The sequence below is a fragment of the Falco rusticolus genome, chromosome 9, assembly GCF_015220075.1.
Source record: "Falco rusticolus isolate bFalRus1 chromosome 9, bFalRus1.pri, whole genome shotgun sequence".
Lineage (NCBI taxonomy): Eukaryota > Metazoa > Chordata > Aves > Falconiformes > Falconidae > Falco > Falco rusticolus.
The window spans coordinates 41,470,940-41,485,338 of NC_051195.1; the positions used below are offsets into that span (position 1 = coordinate 41,470,940).

General features: G+C 49.7%; 1 protein-coding gene across 1 annotated transcript in view; it reads left to right on the forward strand.

Moving 5' to 3' along the window:
- The window catches only part of MEGF9 (multiple EGF like domains 9), a gene marked incomplete at its 5' end in the record, with an annotated part of 54,188 nt that overhangs the window by 33,155 nt on the left and 6,634 nt on the right, over positions 1 to 14,399 (forward strand). Inside the window, 3 exons of the mRNA XM_037400134.1 lie at positions 7,124 to 7,263; positions 10,809 to 10,952; positions 11,820 to 12,092. Of these exons, the coding sequence (XP_037256031.1) occupies positions 7,124 to 7,263; positions 10,809 to 10,952; positions 11,820 to 12,092 (557 nt within the window). The remainder of the gene's footprint in view (positions 1 to 7,123; positions 7,264 to 10,808; positions 10,953 to 11,819; positions 12,093 to 14,399) is intronic.

Genomic DNA, 14,399 nt, shown 5'->3' on the forward strand with positions numbered 1-14,399 from the left:
GTCGCAGGCAAGGTGCACCTTGGGCATCATGCAGTGTGAAGCCATGTGGGGCAGAATTTGGGGGTTTTTTTGGTTAAGTCAGAAAATGCAAAAGAGCTGATGAAATTCAAGGTTTTTGTGGAGCTTCACCAGCCTGCGCAGAAAGGGTGCTCGTGGCCATGGTCTGAGATGAGAGACCTCATGTTCCCAGGGTCTCTGCCCGTCCCAACCACAGGAGGTTATCTGGGGGAAGGCAGTGGAGTTCTCATTTTGCATAAAGAAATATCTTCATTTTTTGTCTTTAGTGGTGTGTCATCACACTTCTGAAATGTCTTTTCTTTGCGTGGGAACTCTATTTCCATTCTACTGTGTTTTAGCAGTCCAGTAAACCACATTGGGCACCGCTCCTCTTTGGAGATAAGACCTTGGGAGCCCAACTCCTCAATGACTTATTTAAAAAAAACCAAAACCAAACAAAACCCAAACAGAACCACCCCACTTTTTCTCTGTTTTAGAAAGACTGCTCTCCCTTTCATAGATTTGCTGAGCACAAACGGTGGCTCATTATCTCCCAGTAATGCCTTGTCAGCATCCCTCTGCGGAGAAGAGATTTTTTTTTTTTAGTGGAAATTGTTACATGTGGACACCATAAAAGCGGAAGAATACCCTGTTAGAGCATATTTTTCTGTGTGCTTTAATTATCTAAGTCTCTCTCCTAGTACAGACTTCTATCCTTCTATCCAGTCGGTTCTCCCCTCTTCCCCCACAAGCAGGTAGAAACTGCACCTGCACCTGTTTTTATTCGGTTGCAGACAGGGATGGGGAGTGAGTGACTGGACACAGCAGCAGCGAAAGGTGGATGGTTATCATCTCTCCTACAGTAATTGTGGCTTCTCAGAAATCCTGTCATTTTGTTCATTTTCCAGCAGGCTTTGCTGTTCCAGTGTTGTCTGTTGCAGACTTGCTGCTCTGGTAAACATTGACCACCCTCAAAACCAATACTGGCTCAACTTTTTAAGCTCTTGTGGCTAAATTCTGGTTTGGGGGAGGTGGTGCCCAGCCTGGCTTCAGGCAGTGCTTGCTGCCCGTGCCTTTTTCTGCTGCTGAGAGGAGGCATCAGTAGAGATGTGGGGGATGGAGGGACGATGTTGGCCAAAGCTGATGTGTCCAACGGGGACCAGCCCTGTCTCCCTGCATTCCCCACTGATGCATCCTACGCTGTGTTAAGGTTGCCTGTCCCGTCCCCATATTGCTGTGATCTCCAGGGGATGCTCTGGGAAGCTGGGACACACTATTTGGGGTTCAGACTGTGTAGTTAGTTAGGCTTTTGCTGCTTCTCCTCATGCCAAACCATAGAGGACTCCATCCAACCTTCCAAGGCCATGGTGGGCTTCCCATTGCTTCCTCCCTCCCTGGGCACCAGGGTCCTGGGGGGTGGTGCTGGAGGGCACCCCGAGGAGACAGCACAGCCCCGGACTGGAGATCCCCGGCTTTCCCAGCAGCAGGGGGCATCCTTGGTGGGGGAGACGGGGCTGCGGAGGCGGCAGTGACCAGACAAGGTGGCCCTTTGACATTTACAGAATGGCCTTTCAGAGCTGTGAAGTGTCCCCGCTCCGTCAAGGGCTGCCATATAAACAGATGCCGTCCCCCAGCACAAAGCGAGGAATGCGGCGCACAATGGCCCAATGTTTGCCGCAATAAAGCCCCGCTTCTTCTGCCCTCCACAAAGGCAGCTCTGAGCAGGGCGGCAGGCGCGGGGCTCGGCCGCGGTCGCACTAACCCTTCCACCATTCCCTAAAAGCGTTTTGGCTGCCAGTGGCTTTGGTTTGAGCCGAGGGAGTGGGGAGGTGAGACCCAACGTGAAGCTTCTGGCTGCTCTCTGCTTCCCCACGTGCTGGTATTCAAAGGAACTGACCTAAAGGAAAATCAACACGTGGGTTACGAGGGTTCTCGGTTTGCTTGGGGTGGCTGTTAACAGCGCTGGTTTTCCATGGAAGTGTCTTGGAGGGTTTAGCTTTCAAATGTTAGCTTTTCTACGTTGCCCAGAGAAATGTGAGAGAGATTTCTCTCCTGGCTGCTGTCAGACATCACAGAAAATCAGCACAAAACGAGCCAGGCTCACTGGAGAAACGCACCATTTTTAGCGGTATCTCTTCTGAATCTTCCTAATCTTGCACAGCATCCTTTTGTCTTATTCCATCAAAGTGTGATAAAGCCTTTTCATGAGGGTTGTTTTACAGATCCTTGTAGTTCAGCAGTGTGGTTTTCCTCATTCATAGGGAGCACTGCCGCTGCTGTTAATGGCACACGCTGCCGGCGTGCCACCGGGCGCTGCTGGGGTGAGGGATGGGCATATCTGCAACCAGAGGTTCGCAAGGCAGCGCCTGGGAGGGACGGGGCAGCAGGCGATGCTGGAGGTGCCACCAGCTCGGGGTGGGGGCTGCCTGTAGCCCTTGTGTTCCTCTTTCTCAGGGCAGCCTGGCCCCTCACCGGCTCTTCTGGGGATGGTGCTGGCAGGTGATGTGGCCCTGGGAGGTGCTGTGGTGCGGGGGGTGCATATACATGTGCTCTGTGCTTCACGATGAAAACGGTAAATCTGTTTGGCAAACCTCTCCAAAGCCAGCCACTCCAAAGTGTGTGTGTGTGGGGTTTGCATGGCTCATCCACATGGTATGCCTGGGTTTGAGACCCATGGGTGCTCCTGCCTTCTCTGACTGCCCCAAAATCCTACCAGGCTCATGTATTTTAGAAAATCCAGGCACAGAAGCTTGGTGCTGTACTGTTTTGGCTGGCTCTGACATGGTCAGGCCGTCCCTGGGCTCTCAACAGCAGCTGGGCATCCAGGTTTTTCTGGCATCTGGGAAAACATTCAAAACTAATTTCTCCCTTCCCTCCTCCTTGGGGAAAAAAAAAAAAAAGAAAAAAAGGAAAAAAAAGGAAAAAAAAGAAAATAAACGATTAGAGCTTGCTAAGGGTTTTCTGTTACACCATTAAACCATGCACAGCATGTCTCCGATCAGCCCTTGAGGCTATGGTCCTCGTCTTCCCATCCATCTTGTGTCTGTCACGTCCCTGCTAACTTCAGGATGTTTCTGTGGAGGAGGAGTGGAGACCCATTACAGACACAACTGCACATTGCGATCTGCCTCAGATCACAGATATTGTAATGCTTTTTTTTTTTTCTTTCCTTGTGGTGAGGCCGTGAGTTCCCATGCTGCCCTGTGCTGCGTGGTGCAAGGTTGGGGCATTGCCCAGCCTCCCTGGTGGAGCCCGTCCCGTCAGCGCGTCCTTCCCCCGCCATCAGACCTGGCCGAAAATCATCTGCAGGATGCTCTGCGGCTTCAGGCCGGGCAGGAGACAGGATTTTGGAGGTGTTACATGTTCTCCACGCTCAGCTTCTAGGATACTTCCAAGCGGAGTCAAAGCTATCTGCAGTCACCCTCTTTAACAGGAGCCAGAGCAATACATGGAGCTGGGGGGGTCACTGTGGTGTCCCCTGAACTTCTGTAGCTGTGGAGCTGTGGTCCTGTAACACCCCACCGTGGGGAACGTTTTGTTGCCACTAGTGGCCTGGGTTACTTGGCGAGTGATGGGATCTCCTGTGTCCTGTGGCTGTTTGCCCTTGAGTGGAGTGGCAGGGGGCTTGGTGGGGGCAGAAATTAAATCAGACTGGATTTTGAGGACATATTTTGTGGTGTAGGCTGTTCCCTCTGCCCAGTATTTTGCTTTTACTTACCACTCCCTCCCCAGTGCCTGCTGGCACGCTGCTGCCCTGGGTGGCCGCATCCTGCCAGTGGGTGCTGTGCTGCCCCAGGCTGCCACCCCGCAGGCACCAAGACAGCAGCTTCCAAGGCATAACATGAAGCCCCAGGGCTGAGGGCGATGAGATGCACGAGCTCCTGCCTTGGGGGGGTCCCAAACCTGGCATGTAGCCCTCACCCCCACAGGGTCCGATTGCCTGGGGTTGGATCCGAGCCTTGCACGTGGTCTGCCCCTGTCCTGGCTGGCTGGCCATCACTGCCTGCTCCTTCTGCCAGGATCTCTTGTGCTGGTGATGTTTTTAATCATTAGGAAATGTATATAAAGTTGATGGATGATGTGATGGTGATATATATTACCTACATGGTCTTTAAAGTAAGTATATTAATGAAAACTTAGTAGAAACCAAGGCTAGCAGGAGACTTTTTGTTACTGGAACTCTCTTTTTATCCCAACACATCCTTCCATTGATTCTTTTGAGGGCTAAAAATTGGCTGGCTGCAGTGGAGTTAATAATCATCTGAAATGGAGTTGAGCAATTGATGTTGCTGCATCAAAATGTTTCCCTCTTCCCTTCCCCCTCCTTCCCCCCCACTTCCCCCCAAAAAGAAATTCCTGGCTGATACTCAAAATCCAGTTCAGTTCTCACCGTGCAAGTATTAAACTGTGGGTCTTTTCTTTCAAGTTTCTGGATTCTTATGGGCACAATCGGTCTGTTAACAGGAGGCTGGGGGTTTGGGTTTTTTTTTTGTGGTTTTAATGCATTTATGTCATTGACCTTTGCTTTAAAAAGTGTCTGACAGTCTTTACTGGACTGGATCTATAAAAAGGAGTGTTGTAAGGGGGCTTTATTGTATGGAAGCAATGACCACAGGCAAAGCTTTATATTTGCTGAGTGATTTAATTCTTGCACATGCAGAACTTGGCTCGGTGCCATGTGTAACATGTTGAGAAAAGGTCTCCTTGAGAGGCATTAAAACCAAACTTTCCAAAACCATCTTTTTTTTTTTTTTTTTTTTTTTAAATAGCTTGCTTTCCTGTTATTTTTAAGCTAACGAGTAAAACCAAGGGACGCTGCCCCAAAATGCTGCATTGAGCTCTAGCAGAGTCGTTGGGGAAATAAGCCTCCTTTCAAGAACTGGAGTAGGAGTCTGGGTGGAAGGGTGCCAGCCGGGGGAAGAGGCGGCTGTCACTGAGATAAAGGCTTGATCGAGGGACAAGAGAGAGTAAAAGGGAGCGCCCTGGGCTCCAGGAGGAAGCCTGGGAGGCTGAGGATTATACAGCTCTAGTGCTGGGTCCCGTGAAGCCCTACTCATAGCACACATCCCCAGAAGATGAGTTTTCAGGCTAAATATTGGATCCCCCACAAATTAATTGCTTCTCCCTGCTTGGCTCTGCCAGTCCCCTGCTCGCTTACAAGAATATCTGTCTAGTAGTGGTCAGAAGCAAATAAAAACAAACTGTTTTTTGTTTGCTTTTATTTTAAACACTGTGACAACATTTGGATTAATGTGAGGTCTTGCAAAAAGCTCTTTAAAAGTCAAACATACTGAGCTGCTTAACAGCATCCCTTTGAATTCTGCATCTGCCTGCTGCAATTCCAGATAATGGTCTGTAGAGCAAGGAAACATCCTATTTCTTTTTCCTTCTTGTAATCAGTCCATTAAATATGCCTAAAGTTTCATTTTCTGGAACTACTTAATTGTGCAGCCACTTGGGCAGAGTTCCGTATTTTGGTGTGCCTTTGAGTATTTCCTCTTCCTTTGGCAAACAGACGAACAACAGAAATACTAAATTATGTTAATTTCTAACAGAAGCAATGTCTTCCCCCAAACATTGCAATCTACTGCATTTTAATTAAAAACAACACATCAACGGTGCATCAAGCCATTTGGAGCCTCAGCTTCTATTAGTTTTAATCAGCAGATTTTTCTAGGGGCTTTTAGGAGCAAATTGTGCATTTCTCACTCTTCCCCAGGAGGAGCGAGGGAGAACAATAGGTTATCTTTGTGCAGGCACACCAAACCCTGAAATGGTGAATTAAAAAAGTGTATGAGTAGGGTGGGGGCTATACAAGGGAGAGCCAAGAGGAGGGCGCATCCAGTGGTGTGCTGGGGGTGCTCCGTGGATGGCACTGGCTTTGTCCGCTGCAGCTGCAAATAAACCCCTCTCCTGGAGGGAACCGAATGACGTTTATTTGGCTTGCTGTCCTGGCCTCCCTGTGCAGCACGCAGGGCTGAGGTTTCCTGCAGGTCACCCCAGGGCTGTTGGAGATGTGGAGGGGCACTTCTGTGCTCCCCATCCTCGGCTGGGGCGGTTGTGGTTCCCAGGTGTGTGGGCGGGATGAGCCATAGCCAGCAGTCACCGTGTCGGCGGGGTGATGGGAAAGAACATTTCATCCATTCCTGTGATGTCTCTGAGAGCTGAGCCTCAATGCTGCTAGTATATAAAGTCACTTATGAAAGCAATAGGTTTGAAGCCTCTACGTGGAGAGACTGGCATGCAGAGCCAGAGGAATGAGGGTAACCTTTGCTTTTTATAGCCTCTTGGTATTTGCTCATGCCAGCTCACAGCAATGCCCTCTGTTTTAACTGTGCAGAACTCCACCCTCCGTGCAGCCAGAGAGGGTGCCCGGGTAAACAGGCTCCTGCCTGGGATTCGCTCTAGTGGGAACTGCCGGGAAGGGAAAACCCTCTCTTGTCTTGCCCTGGAGAAGTCGACTGGGGAGAGGAGCTTGTCCAGTGGCCCTGAGAATGCTGTGTGGAAGGGATAAACAGGACTGTGGAGGAGAAGCTGAGGGAGGGCAGGAGGCTGACGCCTGCCTGGGCTGAAACCCCAGCGAGACACCTGAGCTGCTGCGCTGGCTCTCAGGGGAGCTGGGAAAGCAGGTGGTGAGCAGGGAATTGTCCGCTCGCCCCAAAATCCAGGAGGTGCCGCTTGGCACCAATGCAGAAGGGAGATGATTATCCACGTGGGTGCTCTTTTGTGGTTCAGGTGTGGTGATCACGGGTGTCCCAGTGTCCTGGAGGACCCAGGGCCAGTGCAGGTGCTTGATGAAGCTTGGGCCGGAGCGGGGCTGTCGGAGCATCAGCTGGGGGCTGACGCATGGGCATGGCTTTGGGCCAAGGCTTTCCAGAATGAGCGATGAATTCTAGTGCCCAGCTGGAAATTGCTGTCAGGGCAACTGGTTTTGCAGAGATTCAGCCTTCCCAGAACTCCCCATCACTTCTTGGAAATTGTTGCCCATGGGTTTCACGTCCTGGTTCCAGCAGGCATTCCTGCACAGAGTTCCCCACTCTGGAAAGGGAGCCCAAAACACTGACCACAGGTTTGTCCTTTGGATGCCTCCCAGCACATCGACATTTCACTGTTTCTGTCTGTGCAGCTTTGGGAAATGCCAGTGTAAAGTCGGTGTCACGGACCTGAAGTGTGACCGGTGCAGCGATGGATACTACCGGTTTAACGAAACCACCTGCGAGCCATGCCAGTGCAACAACCACTCCAAAACCTGTGACAGCTTAACAGGTAACTATCCTCTTGCGACCATGGTGGATGCAGACTTCACCTGTCTCCTCTGTCTCTGGATTTTGCCATTTTTGGTCAGCAGACCTCTGCTCCCATCCTCTTCATCTGCATCTTTATGCCTTGAGTACCCAGGATCTTTACCTTAAAATGCAGGGTGAGGTTGGAGCTAGTCCTTTTCTCCAGGAAGGCCATCAAGGCTGCGTTATGTACCTCATGCTGCAGTGCAGAGCCTTCATTCTGCAGCCTCTATCAGAAATCAGTGCTCTGTTGTTCTCTGCACTAGCACAAATACACAACATGGGCTTTTAAGGAGCTTTTCTTTAACTGTTGTTTACCTGGAAACATATAGTACTGGTACTGACATAAGGTGACTGTTATGGCAACAGATAACACGATTAGTGCTGGAAAAAACTGTCACCACCTAATTAATATTGCCCACTTTTTATAAATTTACCTCGTTCGTTTTCCTTGATCGTTTCTTTGACTGTCTCTCACTCATACAGATGTTGCTGGAGTGCAAATGTTGAGACACCTGTGTTTGAATAGCTTATGGGAGGGCAGTGGGGAATGTAATTGCTTTCCCATCTCCACCAAAAGGAGTGATCCCGGAGGAGCTATGTTCTGTGACTGCCTGCGCAATCCCCACTTTAGCAACAAAACTCACACTTCAAATCCCAAATTCTCATCAAAACTTCCAAGATGGGATGCAGTTCTGCAATATTTATCCAGGAGCTTAGAAAGGAGTAATAATTTAAAAAATGTTGCAGCATTTTTGCATAGCTGTCAGGGAGGCAGAGCTCATCCAATAAGGTGTTTCTGGGCAATTTCTGCACCATTGTCCGTTTCCTCATGGCCTGTGTGTTTGCAGGGGAGGAACGGGCAGGCGCAGTGCTGGCGGTGCCCAGCTGATGCCCTGCTCCTGCTTGGCGTTCGGGGGGAGCGGCAGGTGCCAGGTCTGCACTCCCTGGGGGTGAATTACTGCAATTGTTCCTATACTGGACTTCATGTGCTTATGTCCTACCGATACTGAAGCATGTAAGATTGTACCTAAAGCTGTGTGCACATCAGCTGTGTTACTGATTTGGAGCTGGGTGTGTGGGTTTTGTGAGGGAGTGAGATAATCTGCTCTCCCTTTTTCTCCCTCAATGTTCCCCCTACTCTTGATTTAAAAAAAACAAAACAAAACAAAACAAACCCCAGCACAGATCTTGCCTCCAGGACGGGGCTGTGCAGGCATCCCTTCTGCTGAGGCTGTCCAGCTCTGACCACAGCATTGCAAAGAAAAACCCTCTCTTTCGTTAATGACCTATTGTTGATTTGACAAAAATCCATTTTTAAAATTTTCCTCCATCTGCTCTATTTGCTGCTGGGGGTGGAGGAACCCAACAAAACCAGAACAGAGAACAGTCGATTAAAAATTAGATCTGACGTCTAATAAGTAACACAGCACACTCAGCCTGCTCTAGAGACTGCACTTTGTGTGACCTCCCCAGCTTTACATCAACTGTGTGTAGTCTTTGTCAAATTTTCGAGGTTTCTTTCGCATGAATTCTGTACTTGGGGCTCCCTCTGCCGGCTCCGCTGCCAGCTCCGCAAGCCTCGCTGGGTTTGCTCTGGCCAGGAGGAAGATTTAAAATTACTGGGCTGGAAATTGGGCAGCCAGAGCTCCCCAGGCGCCAGCGCTTCCTTCGACACGAGCCTTGTGCCCCGTGCTGTGTCTGTGCAATGAGTTTGGTTGCTTCTTCCCAGCTGGGGTGCTGTGTGGTCTAATCCTTCCTGAGGGCATTATCAGGATGGGAAGTGCTATTAATTATTAAGGCTTTCCATCCTGATACCTGATTGCAAGCCCATGCATGCTTTGCATGGCTGAGCAACTTGCTGACTCATCGGAAACACAGCCATTTTGCAGGGTCCGTGTCGATAAATGTGAGTAATTTCAGCCGGTGGGAAAGACATTGGTCCTGCAATGACCGAGCCTGTACAGAAAACGCAGGTGTGATCCCAGATTTATGCCCCCATTAATGCCTGCAGAGCACAGTTCAAGGCACCCTTGCTGCTGATCAGGCAAATTAACCTTCCACAAGCTGGTCAGTCCCAGGCAGACAGTTCTTTTTAGTGCTGAAGCAGCTGATTGAGGTTTGCAACTGGAGAAGCCAAGCCCAGCAGATCATTTTCTGCTTTAACCCTGACATCTCTCCCACAAAAGCCACTGGCTCGTGTCTGACAAGCTGTTGGGTGAAGAGCAAACAGTGTGTGGGAGCTGACGCTGAGCAAGTGTCCTTAGTCACCGGGGTGCCTCCAGCCCCACTGTGCGGGTGAATCAACCGCTTCCCAACAGTGGGAGCTGCCAGGGTTTGCTTCCTGCCCTTGGCACGAGGGTCAGCTGCAAGGACACGCCAGGCTGGCTCGGGGATGCTTGGCTGCGGAGTCACCGCTGTGGAGAGAAGAGTAGGAGCCGTGCAGCGTGCAGGGCTTGCAAGGGAGCCAAACCCTTCCCATGTTAATAAGAAAATCTGCTGTGTTTTTTTTAACAGTCAGCATTAACGTAACTCAGGATTTTTTCTGTAGTTAATGTTGGTATGAGATTTTTAACATAGCCCTGCAGCACTGCTAGATTAGCTCAGTGAATCTCCTGTCTGTGCTTATAAACTGCTCTGTGCCGCCCTGGTTTGTGAGGTGGTGGTGGTTGCCTTTTCAGAGTCTTGTACACGGGATTTAATCATATCAGCTTCCCTCAGGTCACTGCCGCCTCGATGAGGAGCCCGCTGAATTAGAGGATGTTCCTGTTGATGAATGGGCTTTTGATGGAGGCTGTGTTTTTATAGCTAGGGAGATTTTTCTTTCTCCGGTCACAATAGTATCAAAATGTAATTTAGAGGGCCATTAGGACACAGCCTTTGCTAAGGCACAGCACGTCGATTTTCTGATTCAGGGGCTTGCCCAGGAAGGGGAGGTGGCTCCTGCAAACCCCCAGTTCTCCTCTGGTTCTCTGGGAAGGTCAGTAATTGCTGCTGCCGGGTGCCTGTGACGGGATAGAGAAGCTGAGCTGTCCTGGGGGGCTGAAGTCATCTGCCCCCAGAGCAGGACGGTGGCACTACCTTCCCCTGACCACCAGCGCTCGGTGTGGGAAGAGGCTGCACATAGAGAAGGGCAAAGGCATAAACTGGGGGGACCCCTTGTGGGAGTGGGGGATTTGAAGCATCAAGATTCCATCTCTGCAGCACAAATGCAAACTGAAACTCCTTTCCTTGGGGACCATTTAATATTGATGGCATGTGCTTACCTGCACTGACCTTTTAGAGCGAGGAGCTGCAGGCCTCTCTGCTGGGGCCACCTACTTTTTCATGTTATGTGTATATGTGTGTGGAGGGGGGGAACGACCATCAGCAGGTTATAAGAGGCCAGGATCATGTTTTGGCCAGAGGGCATCCAGAATCACCTGTGAGCTCTGATAATTGAGAGCACTCCACGTGGATTCTTGCTCCAAATATTCTGCTCCAGTTCCTGCCACGGAATGGTTGCTTGTGCTCCTGTCCCTTCCCCAGGCACCTGCTTGCATTGCCAGGAAAACACCGAGGGAAACCACTGCGAGCTCTGCAAGGAGGGCTTCTACAGAAGCGCCCACCCTGCCCACACCTGCCATCGCTGCCCATGCTCCACCGTGGCATCGACTGGCACCTGCCGAATACGTAAGGCTTTTGTTTTGGTCTAATTCCTCAGATAACGAATGCAGCTCTTTTCAATTAAATTGCCGCTCGGAGCGCATCAGCCTAGCGAGGCATTTTATAGCCCGTGAATCTCATGTTTGTGAGAACTGGGGCACCTTGCTGGAAGCGGCACCTGCCACGCTGCACCCTTGGTGCTTGTGTTGCCTCTTGTGAGAGCAGCTGTGCAGTGGAGGGCATCAGAAGTGTGTGGCTACAGGCTGCAGCATGCTCTGACGCACCTGCAACGTGTGTCAGAGAGAAACTGCTGAGCTTGTGGCAGGCAGGAGAGGTACAGGAGATGCCCACCAGTGCCATGTCCATACCTCTGTGAGCCCTCTTCTGAACATCTCCACGGGACTCCAAGCAGAGATTCCCCAATCTTCCTGTTCTATTTTCATGTAACCGAGAGAAGTCATAGTTGTAATAGACATATATAAGACTTTTTTTGATATTTTCTTAATCAGTTTTGCAATCAAGCCACCTCTGGCTTTATGTAGGCCAGAAAGTTCCTGTGGGTTGCAGGCATCCCTGATACAGTTCCAGCTGTTTTCTGAAATCGGCTGTTTGAGACGGAAATGTTCAGTTTGCTTGGCAACTGCTGAGTGTGCTCTGTGATGCTGGTACGACGCATCAGAAATGCCCAAACCATTTTTTTCTCCAAGGAACAGTGAAGCTGCTGGAGCTCAAAAGTGGTATTTTCAGTGTAAAAATTGAGATTTGTAAATGCTCAGTGTCTGCTGGGTTTTGTCATAATGACTCGTGGTCAGGTCCCACAGAACAAATCCCACAGTGGGTGTTTCTCTGCAGGGGGCTGTGGCACATACCTGGTTTGCTTTCTGTATTCTTTAGAGCCTGGTGAATCTGCCCCAAGGTGTGACAAATGCAAAACTGGGTACATTGGCCTGAACTGCAACCAGTGCGACAACGGCTACTACAATTCTGACAGCATCTGTGTAAGGTGTAAATGCAATGGGAATGTGGACCCAGCGCGGTCCCCCCGCATGTGCAAGCCCGACAGCGGGGAGTGCATCGACTGCCTGTACCACACTGCTGGGTTTCACTGCGAGGAGTGTGAGGACGGCTATGTCCGAGACCCCGAGGGGACCAACTGCACCAAGAAAGGTAAAACAAACTCTCCTCAAATCAGTGTCAAAGCTGTGCGGCTCGGGTGGGCACAAGCTGCCTGACAGCTGGGGAAGGAATGCTGGTAGTTGTTCAGATTGATTCAGATTCACCTGGCCTGTGGTACAGGGAAGAAACCCAGACCTTTAGAACACGTTGGTACCTGCTGGCCTTGAAATCTGTGGTTTAGAGTTAACTCCGTAACCACCCCGATTCCCAGAGTGTGGCAGGCACCTCCAGTGAACAGGCTGGCAAACCCCCCCGCTGTCTGCAGTGTATTTAAATGTAGGTTTTCAGATTTCCGTTGCTTGATATACCTGATCTCTAAGTGCCCAGTGAATGGTCCATATTGACTAGTCCATTCAATAGCTCTGTCTAGTTCTTCTAGTTTTCCAGTTGCTTAGAAAGGGTGTTTATAATAAATTTTGTCACTCCTCACACTCTGCAAACAGTAGCTATTTGGATCAAGTTTAGATACTTTTTTTTTTTTTTCTTTTTTCTCTTCCTAAATGGAGAAGCCAAAGCTCAGAGAGGTGAGATCCAAACTTGCAGAGCGAGTCCAACACCAGAATTTACTGGTATGTGCTCTGGTGGTCTCTTGTCAGTCTTAAATCCACATCCAAGATGCTGCATACAGTATCTCAGACACAAACTAGCTCTGGTATTTAGGGAGGCTACTGTGCAGCATGAGAGAAAATGGTTCTTAAGTTGCTTCTTCAGTGGTGATCAGGTGGTTGGTCCACAAGGTGGATCTCCAGCTCCATGCATGGAAGCATTACCGGTGTTATGTATTAGATAAGAGAACCCAGATTTCAGGAAAGTGTCTGGATCAAAATTCATCCTTGTCACCAACAGAGATTTAATTCAGATCTTCCAGTAGGAGCTCATGTGGTTTTCACTCCCATGCTGGGAGATGTAATCACGGAGTCCTCCTCTGTGCAGGGAGGTGATCAATACAAAAAAGTTGAATACTCATTAGCTGTAACAGTATCATTACAGGGCTGGAAATGACACTTTTGCATCAGGTCATCCATTATCTCCCCCTGCACAGCTCTGTCTTTGTGCAAAGAGCTGCATGACCTTGCTCCATTAAAATCCATGTGTATGGCTTTGCTTGCATACTGGCAGTTTTCACCATTCAGTTTTATTTTAATGGCATTATTAAAGCTGATTCCTGATATGGGGACAGACTGTCCCCTTTCAGAGGGACTGGGTCATGCTCTTCTAGCTTTGTTTTTTCCTTGACACCTGGTTTTTTTCCCTTTCTTATTAAGCAATTAAGAAGGCATACATTTTTTTATAAGCAAGTTGTATAAAAATTGACACGTTGAGGTACTGTGCATTAAGGAGTTTTAGGTTAAGATTTTCATAAACCACTAGTGCATTCGAGTGGCCTAGTTTTGAGTGGCTTCTAGAGTGAAATCATCACCCAGACTCTATTTAAGTGGTCGCAGTTGGAATAATACAGCATGTTTTGTACAGCCTGGGCAAAGCTAAACCCAACCTTGCATATCCACAGGGGCGGTTCAGAGTCTCACACCTGACCAAGATTTTGATGCTTTCAAGGCTGATGGAGAGAACATTTAAAGGGCATGTGGGATGACCAAAGTCAGTGGGTTTGACCCCTGGGTGGATGGTGTTGCTGCTGCGATGATGAGGCACAGCAGCAAGGACTTAGTGATGCAGCGTGGCCCTGTGCCACCCAGCCGAGCATCGCCACCTTCGCCGAGAGCTGGCGTGTGGGCTGCTGGCACGGCCCCGGCTCCTGCCGGTGCTCGTTCATTGCAGGAGGTAGCAGAAGCTTTGCAGAGACTGCATTTCAATCAAGCAGCTGGATATGACACTCACGTCAAAGCTGCCAAAGCAGCCCATTCACTGAACAGCTGCTGCTCTCAAGGAGCTGCTTTAGGACATCTGGAGGGCTGGCACGGCCCTGGTGAGCGGAAACAGGCATCGCTGTGTTGCAGCCCAAAGGTGACAGCCCGCGGTCACAGCATGGCCCTCTTTCACCATGATGTTAGCGCCAGTTGTAGGAAATGTTTTCACCCATGTCTCACTTGCCAGCACTTAGCTGATGCTGACTCACAAATAAAGCCCAGAAAAGTCCTGTTTCCTCGCTAGTGAATCAGCCATTGTTTCGATCCTGGGTTTTTTCTAATTATAGCTGCTTGGCAGGGTTTGCTAAGAATTGAGTGTTGATGAAGGAATTTGGAAAGAATGACTGAATTCCTCGTGCCCTTCTCCCAGAGCTGTATCCAGGAACTCTTGCTCCTGTCATTTTGCTTCCTCCTGCCTGTTACCCCATAG